The 9,523-nt window shown below is 41.2% G+C and overlaps 1 protein-coding gene across 1 annotated transcript; it reads left to right on the forward strand.

Annotated features, from left to right (window-relative positions):
* The first annotated feature begins 653 nt into the window (after positions 1-653).
* Positions 654-9,523, forward strand: LOC138648662 (uncharacterized). The gene is made up of 4 exons (XM_069738449.1): positions 654-799; positions 1,725-2,410; positions 6,037-6,345; positions 8,412-9,523. Exons 2-4 carry the CDS (start codon positions 1,729-1,731, stop codon positions 8,675-8,677), a joined length of 1,257 nt encoding a protein of 418 aa, XP_069594550.1. The 5' UTR covers positions 654-799; positions 1,725-1,728; the 3' UTR covers positions 8,678-9,523.

A 9,523-nucleotide genomic window follows, 5' to 3' on the forward strand; every position in this document is an offset into this window, starting at 1 on the left:
ATATACTACGTGGCTGGGCAATATACTACATGACTGGGCAATATACTACGTGGCTGGGCAATATAGTACGTGACTGGGCAATATACTACGTGGCTGGGCAATATACTACGTGGCTGGGCAATATACTACATGACTGGGCAATATACTACGTGACTGGGCAATATAGTACGTGACTGGGCAATATACTACATGGCTGGGCAATATACTACGTGACTGGGCAATATACTACGTGGCTGGGCAATATAGTACGTGACTGGGCAATATACTACGTGGCTGGGCAATATACTACGTGGCTGGGCAATATAGTACGTGGACATGAATATTCTAGAATACCTGATGCGAAGTCTATGGTTTTTTTTTACTTTAAAAAAAGACTTGAGAGGCAGCGTCTAAAAAGCTACTGTTTGTCCAGGGGTGGTGATTGGTATAACACTATAGTGACTGCAGCCATCATTCCCCTGTATCATCTGTGTTATTAGTAGCCCCGGCGGATACACCGCGCAGCGCTATCTGTGGCCCCATCATCCTTTGTGTTCCCTACAATCTGCACAATGTGCACGGCGCTCATTACCGGCCCGTCTAGCTGGAGAGTATGCCGGAGCGCTGATTGGTTGGCGATGATGTCATCTCGTGTGGAGGGGGCGGGGCTTGCCATTCAGTGTCACCCGGTGCACACAGCAGACACACGCTGACACGGGCGCACACACAAAGGACGTGACACCGGGGAGCGCAGACATGCACAGATGAGGGCACCGACACAGCACCCGGGGTCTGCAGAGGAGGGGAGCAGCTGACAAAGGTACTGCAGCCACCATGCTGAGGAACGAGAGATAGAGATCTGTACGAATACATGTGTGTGTGTAAATATATATAATATATATAGTGTGTATGTTTGTACATATGTGTGTATGTATATGTTATATCTATGTATATATAGTGTGTATATATTAGAATACATATGTGTGTATAGTGTGTGTGTGTATATATATATATATATAGTATGTGTGTGTATATATGTATGTGTGTATATTTATACATATATATATATATATATATATTAGTTTGTGTGTATACATATGTATACATATATGTATGTATATATATATTAGTATTGTCATTGTTTATCCTTATTTATACCCCCATTATTCACTACTACCTGGCTACGCTGCAATGTACCTTCTGTCCTGTCCTATGCAGAATTATACACTGGAGCAATGACTTTCTATTGGGGGAGACATGACATTTTGCACACACTGTATACATGCTTTCTGATACCCCGCGGGGCCATGGATCTCTCTATATGTTCCACGTCTCGCGGATTGCCTGTAGTGAGGCGACTGTTTGCTGGAATCCCTGCATTATGTGAAGGTGATCTGAGCAGATTAGATGGAGCTCACGTTTAGGAGGAGAGGCATCTACTGCAGAGCTACAAATGAGGAGAGGAAAGGACGTAGACGGGGGAAGAGCATTGTGCTTCATTTAGATTGCTCTTACATTGGAGCTTTCGCTACGACAGTAGCTTCAGTCATTGACTGGTTTCCAGATCACAGACGGTTTGTGGCTTTTGTGTCGTCTGCTGTTTTTGTGCTGAGTCGGAATTTTCTTGTGTCTATAAAATGCAGCAGTTTTTCTGCATAGAAGAAGCAGGCTCCATAACTTCAGCTGCCCTTTATAATGTCTGCAATGCTACATGGTAACATCTAGGATTTCTTTTTTTTTTCCAGCATCATGCCCCCGGTGCCTCTAGAAGATCGTTCAGTCCCTCTGCCGCGTCCTCGCTCCCTTCCATTACGTTCAGCAACCCATTCAAGAATGGCTCCAGAGGTCCGAGGTCTGCAGCCGGGACATAGGGCACCATCTCATGCTGACCTCACTATACCTGGACTGCTACCCCAGCTCCATCCTCCCCGCTGGCCACGGGAGCCTTGTTCTCGTCGGAGGGGTTCACCTCCATCTCCTTCCTCGCGATCACCTTCATGTTTCCGTTGGGCTCTTCACCCTCTAAAATGTGGCTGTCGAGGCTGTTGGCGACTGCTGCGCCCTCCGAGAAAATCTGTGGGTTCGTCTTGCAGCTGTGACCCTATTGTGACGTTTGACCCACAATTTGTTGGGAGTACAAGGGTAAGCTACGATGAGGATGATGATTATAGTGTGCGGGCTATATGGCCGGATGAGCTGGCGCGGAAAATTATGTCTCGAACGCGGGGAGGAATGCTTGGAGGAACTCCGCTATTACTGGACTGTAGAGGATTAGAGGGATTGGAAGTTGATGATCCAGTACCTCCACGCTCTCCTCCACCTCCCTCCACGCCACCACCAAAGTCTCCAGTTGGGACGAATAGACGACTTCAAAGTTTATACCTTCTTCTGGAGCCCTTGAGTGAAAAAGAAAATTCTGCAGGAGGAAGAGGTAATTCACAAACTTACAGTACTTTTATTTATTACCTGTGTGTCTTTAGATGATTCGGGTGTAGCAAAAATTCATGACCTTGCCTATAACAAGACTAGGAAAATTTGTGGTCTTCAGCCAAATGAAGCCCTTTTAGGTCTTTAATCAAAGTGAAAGTCATCGATAGGCATCAATGTAATCTGAAATGAGATAATGATGGAATAATAAATAAATTAGGACAGTAAAATAGATTGAAATACCCAACAAGCGAACGAAACAGGACACCAAAAAGTTTGGTCACAATTCATTTAGTAATTCTATAATGGGATATGACATATGGAGGATTTCATTGGACACAATGCACAGAACAAGTGTCTCATAGTGACGAAACCTGTATCAGAAGAGCGGAGATCATGTGACGATGACAAATGTACATGTGTAATACATATGACTAATACACGGGACACATAAATACAAGGTGACGTCATGTACGGAGCAAGCAGGAACTTGTTGGTTGGAGACAATATCGGGCGGCACCTGACTGTGATACAATTACATCATTCAAAAAGTCCTGAAAAGTCACATCATGAACAGGAAACAGCGAGTGAGACAACAATCAAAGTTCTATGTTTGCGTGACGTGTTCTAGACACGCGTCTTGATGGTGACACATAGGCGCACTCATGCGTTTCCAACTCCTCTTCCTGCATGGTAATAGAGGGGAAGATAATTAATTAATTTCTTAAAGTGAATCAAACTCCAAATACAAATCACCTTATTTGTTTTGTCTTTATAAACAACATTGATGAAGTCCATCTAGGTGTACAATGGGCTTTTTGTTTTCTGAGAGCACAAACTGCGCAGTCGGTAGCCTTATTCTTATCATCAAAAACACCTAAATCCCTATGGACCCCCTTTTTATAAATCAACGGGGTCCATATTAGGATTAGCTGGTATCCAATTAATAATGGATCATGTATTTTTCGCAATGAGAGTCCTTACCTTAAGGCTATATTCCCACGATTGTTTTTTTTGTCGCGTTTCCTTGGCGTCTTTTTCCTTATATCGTCATTAAAAGATCGAGCGATTTATGAACATAAGCTGCCAGGGTGCTTCTTTTAACCACTCCAGGGTTTCTTGAACATAGAATATGTGCGCAGCAATGTCATTTTGACATTGCTACATTTGCTGGTGGATCTGCCTGAAAAAGACGTGTGCGTGTAGCCTCTGATGGGCAAACAAACCAAACTAGACACTGTGCTGTCAAAATGTTGCCAAAAAATTATTTAAAAAAAAATATATTAATACTGCAGGAAAAAACTCCCCTAAAAAGCTTGAAAAACGTCAGGACTGCTTCAGGAAATGGAAAAAAAAACTTGTCCCAAAACTCCTCAAAGTAGTATTTGATATGGAAAATCTACAGACAAAAAAAATAAACATGTAATCTACACGATTTCTGTGTTAAAGTTTTGCCAAAGGCAAATATCAGCATGTATAAAAAAGCAGCAAATACCAAAAATAGACAAAAAAAAGCATAAAAAAGCCATGCAAAGCAAACGCATGTAAAAAGTGTAAAAAAAAATAAAATAAAAAAATGGCAAAGTAATCTAATTTAGCTATGAGTGCATAAATGCTGCAGAGGATCTGCAACATCAAAAATTCATCAAATACTCATTGTGGGAACGTAGCCTTAGGATATGTTGACACTTGGCATTTTTACACCATTTTTCTCCCGTTCTAATGAATGGGTATAAAACACAAGTTAAAATGTACCAAAATCATGTGTATTTTACACAGCAAAAAAGCACTGAAAATCGCTGCTTTTGAATGCTTTAGGGTATGATCAGATTTTTTAATATAAATTCTGGCTGAAAAACCATAGAAATTACAGAAAAACGGCTGGCACATCCAAACTAGTGTGAATAGGTGCATACCAGCAGCAGCTACCTCCATACACAGTATACAAAAAAAGGTTGCACTCTATCGTGCCAAAGCATGTCTAATATGAAATACATGAAATATGAATAGCAAAATGGCTTTTGAACATTAGGAAAATATTTGAGAGACGCTTTGCACAGAATTTGATCAAATAGTGTGAGCCCATCAACCATCGTCAAGGTGGTCTCAAACTGATGGGTCCCTGACCTCCCTGTCCAAATGTGAACACTTACCGAAGGCCAATGTCTGTATGCCTGGGTGAATGTGGACACCTCTGTCAGCCAAGCTTACATATGGGTTGGCCGGAACCAAGTGTGATTAGATGTAATTAAAAACCACATGGTGACGGGAGATGACCCATATGTAGGCTTGGCTGACAGAGGTGTCCACGTTCACCCAGACATACAGACATTGGCCTTCGGTAAGTGTTCACATTTGGACAGGGAGGTCAGGGACCCATCAGTTAAATGAGACCACCTTGACGATGGTTGATGGGCTCACACTATTTGATCAAATTCTGTGCAAAGCGTCTCTCAAATATTTTCCTGATGTTCAAAAGCCATTTTGCTATTCATATTTCATGTATTTCATATTAGACATGCTTTGGCACGATAGAGTGCAACCTTTTTTGTATATTGAAAAACAACATAGACAGAAATCATTTCAAAAACTAGTTTTCTTATGTGTGTGTGTGTGTGTGTTTTCCATTTTTTACAGTAGATTTGGAGCGCTCTTACTTACATATGGAAAAGCTCCAAGGGTTGATATATTGCTTTCTCTTCACTTGGAAAACTCATGTAGAATAAAACAGCTACGTGTGTTCTACAGGTTTGTTTCCATTGAAAAAAAATAAAAAAATAAATGGTGTGTTTACACTGAGTATTTGGAGCAGAAATTCTCTAAATCCTCATCAAAAAATGAAAACTCCAACTTTTCAGGAGTTTTATGTTGTGTTTTTTTTTTTTGTTTTAAGGAGGATTTGGATGGTTTTTGTTCAGTTTCTGCTCCAAAAACTCAATGTGAACACACCATTATTCATAGTTAAAGCATGTTTTTCATGTTGAGTTTGTCACAGAACCACCTGCTCCATAATCCATGTAGAAAAAAGGTTGTGCAAACATCCCTTTCTTTTTCACATAGATTTTGGCACTGAGTTAGTTGCAAATCCTCATGTGTATACAGTATGGGCTCCACAATCATGATGTTCACTTGAATAAGATGTGTGGATCTTTGGTATGGATGTATGTATGAATCTTTGGTGCTATCCCAGTCTAAAATCTGCCAGCTTGGTACTTATTTTTCTCAAATATCACACAGAAAAAGCAAGGTGTGGAACAAATAGAGGAAAAGTATAATAGAAACATATGCCCCACTTCTGTATTTATCACCCACTCCTGGTTTTGGCTTACAAATACTGATGTAAACTGACCAAATACTGCTAGTGTGACGGCTGCCTAAGGCAGTGCAAGCAGTACATGAATGGTAGGATCTGCAACCTAGATAGGTAGGATCTGCAATCTAGATAACCAGGGGTCACCGTCAAAGTTCTGTTTTAAAATCCCCATGTGAACATACCATAACACAAGTTTACCTCTAATATTTCCAGGTACAAATATACATCCAGTCATTATTTATAATCCTTTTTTTTTTTTTAAATGACTCCCGAATTTTATGGATTGTGATTTCTTACTACTGTCATTTTTCTGGCAGTTTTGGCAGACCCCCCTGCTGATGACTGTGTTGTACCCCCTGAAGTGACTCCTGCTCTTCCATTGTCTCCTGATGTTGAAAAAGCTGAACTGAGCCCAATCTTGCCTTTCCTTTATTTGGGCAATGAAAAGGACGCCCAGGACTTGGGCCGCATGGTAACTCTGAACATAGGACACGTCCTAAACGTCACCACCCACCTGCCTCTCTACCATGCTGAGTCCGGAGCCTTGCGTTACAAGAGATTGCCAGCCACCGATAACAGTAAGCAGGACCTCCGCCAGTACTTCGAGGAGGCCTTTGAATTCATCGGTAAGCGGGATTCTTCTCATCGTATAATAGGACAAGTCATTTTAAACAGGGCTGTGGAGTTGGTAAGCCAAACCTCCGACTGAGACTCCTCAATTTCCATGACACCGACTCCACCAAAATGGACTCCGACTCCACAGCCCTGATTTAAAACCTACATCTTCTCCTAGTGACACAACGAAACACAATTTTGTTAGATGGTCTAAGGACGTTCCGCATTTCTTAGCCATCCTAAGCCAAGTATTCCCTATTTAGACAAATTACAAAGTCCTCCAAGGCTACGATCATACATTGTGCCATGACAAGCACAGTGCGTGTACCAGCTACAGTCACAGCTGTATTCCCCCAGGGACAGACCTTTCCTCTGAATACTGTTTTTTAATTGAGCATAACTATTTATGATCTTCAACAATGTGACAAGATCTGTGATTCCTATTGATGCCATATTTAGCTACCGTAATTCTACGGGGCCTTTCTTCTCTGGCCAAAGTCTAATGGTGCCCATACATCCCCTATAACTGTTTGCCAAGAGATTTATTGGCAGGCCACTCTCCCATAAACCTGTTGAGCAGAGAAAGGCTAGATTCACATGAATACAGTGCTCTCCGCTGAGCATTATATCAGGGTTCCCATTGGAATACCTGAAAAACTATTCTGACCGGAACCCTGACAGAGCCATTCACTTGAATGAAGCGTCACTCTGGTCACTGTCTTGCCTCCGACCAGGTAGTATTTGTCTTTTCCAGACATGCCCAAAAATGTGCCACCTATTTGTGCTTTGTATTAAAAAGACTAATTCTGCCAGGTCGGAGGTCACTATATATGAAGAACTTGGCACTTGAGTATAATGCAAAAAAAAACCAAAACATTTTAATTGCAATCCACAGTAAAATATGTTTTAATCTGTTGTAGACCTTCTTCAGTCTTCACAGATTGGCAATAGTGTATGTGAAAGAAGGAACCAGAAGGAAAACTTTAGAAAGGGAGAACTGAGGAAGTTTAATCCATGAGGTGATGGGTTCCTAGGCAATAAACTGTGGATATATGGAAAAACCTGATTATCTGGAGTAGTGCATTCCAGAGAGCCGGTGCAGCATGAGAAAAGTTTTGGAGACAGGAGTGAAAGGTTTATGAAGGATATTGATCCGAGAGCACAGGTAGGATGGTAGAAAGAGATGAAGAAGAATGTGTTGGGTGGTGCAGGGCTTTGTAGGTGAAAGTGATAGGTTTATATTGTATGTTGTAGGAGATGAGAAACCAGTGCAATGACTGGCACAGAGTGGAGGCAACTGTGCAGCTGCTGGACAGAAATATGTGAATGACTGCTATATTCAGGATGGAATGGAGAAGGGTTTAAGTGAGAGGAAGATTGATCTTAAGTAGTCGAGACAGAAATGCATTTTAGCAACAGTAGGAGGTTGTGCAGTTTTAGTAGTAAGAAAAGGACAGATTCTGGAGATGATTTTGAGCTGTAGGTGACAAGCATTACAGTGATTGGACTTATGGAGGGAAGGATAGATCTGAATCAAATACAGTATAACTCCCAAGAGATTGGGTGTGCTACCAGAGAGTTATCTTAGTACCACACATTGAAAAGTTCAGTCTTATTCGGATGTCCATTTTTTGTATTTTTCACTGATAGAAAACTTACCAGTCAACAGTCTATGACTCTGTTCACATGTATTGTGCCCCCCAAAAATACAGAGACATGTCCATTTTTGCTGGCATCCCCATCTCTTCTTTTGATTAGCCGACCTGGTGCGGTCAACTTTACGGTATACAACGTCGCATCTCGTCATCTAATCAAAAGAGGAGCCAAGGATGCCGGCCGGTAGGAAGCAGTCTACAGGGCTCCGGAATAATGATGCGGTCGGATGACCAGGAACCTTAGAATTTATTCACTGATCTTTAATTTTGTCCATTTATATATGCATATCCTACTGCACTATATAAACATAATATAATTTAATGGGAACAGACCTTTATATAGCAGGGACCTGTGCATTTATTTATGACATTATGTTGCTGGTAACTGACCATGATTGTTGTGTTTTTCTTCATTATTACAGAGGAGGCGCAACAGGAAGGCAAAGGCGTTCTTATTCACTGCCAGGCTGGGGTCTCTCGTTCTGCCACTGTGGTCATTGCATATCTGATGAAGCACACATTGATGACTGTGGGTGATGCCTACAAGTTCGTCAAGGGGAAGCGTCCAATAATATCACCCAATCTGAATTTCATGGGGCAACTCCTGGAGTTTGAATCGGACCTAAATGCAGGCATCACCCCAAGAATCCTTGTACCCAGACTGAGGGGCATTGAGAGTGATGTGTAGGACACAAAAAAAAAAAAAAGAAGGAAAAAGCCAATTTTGATGTTGCACAGTAAGACATGTTTAAGCAAACAGCAAAATCTCCCAAATTAGATCATTATTGAAATGCAGTGTCAGGATCCACCAGGCAAATAAGCTTCGGAGCCTACAGAAAATGCAGATTCAGGTCTCAGAAGACTAAAGCTATTCACTCACGGTGAAATCTGCAGCTTCAAAACCCTAAAGACGTTTGACGTTACCTACCCTAGAAACTGTAGCCTCAATATTAGTGAATGATACCGCAACATAAGAAATGTCAAAATAAAACCTTAATAGTCTCAATTAAGGTTTTGAATTTGTTTGCAGACATAAAGGAAAAAAAGGGAATGGCTCGTCCATAAATTGGGGCTCTACATCGTAAAAATGACCAACCTAGAAATCCTGAAATCCTTCTGTTTGTAGCGCTTAGGTTAAGTTTGATATCTACTTATCATCTATTCCAACGTATTCTTCTTAAATAACTGGCAGACTACCATTTTTCTTTTTTTACAGTTTGGAGTACAAGAAAACCCCCAAAACTTCCTATAAGTTAAATGCACCTGCCATCCACATACGTGGCAGCCATTTTTGGTGCTGCGCTATTATATAAAAAAAAAATTGTACGAATATGCAGCTTGTATACCGCTATTCTCATGCAAAGAGGACGTTATCGACAGTTTGGGGGTGAATAGATAGGAATGCCATAACCACATTGTGGGTTAATTTACATATTAATAGTGTAATCGACTGTTTTATATGACCATTCATATAGAATTGATGCATCGGACGCGAAGAAAAAAGATTGGTGCATTGGCCAATAGGCTTAGGGTG

The sequence above is a fragment of the Ranitomeya imitator genome, chromosome 9 (assembly GCF_032444005.1).
Source record: "Ranitomeya imitator isolate aRanImi1 chromosome 9, aRanImi1.pri, whole genome shotgun sequence".
NCBI classification, from domain to species: domain Eukaryota; kingdom Metazoa; phylum Chordata; class Amphibia; order Anura; family Dendrobatidae; genus Ranitomeya; species Ranitomeya imitator.

Coding starts and splice junctions, on each gene's coding strand:
- LOC138648662 (XM_069738449.1), top strand. CDS start 1,729: ATGCCCCCGGTGCCTCTAGAAGATCGTTCAGTCCCTCTGCCGCGTCCT. Junction 2,411..6,036: donor AAATTCTGCAGGAGGAAGAG/GTAATTCACAAA, acceptor TTTTTCTGGCAG/TTTTGGCAGACCCCCCTGCT. Junction 6,346..8,411: donor GGAGGCCTTTGAATTCATCG/GTAAGCGGGATT, acceptor TCATTATTACAG/AGGAGGCGCAACAGGAAGGC.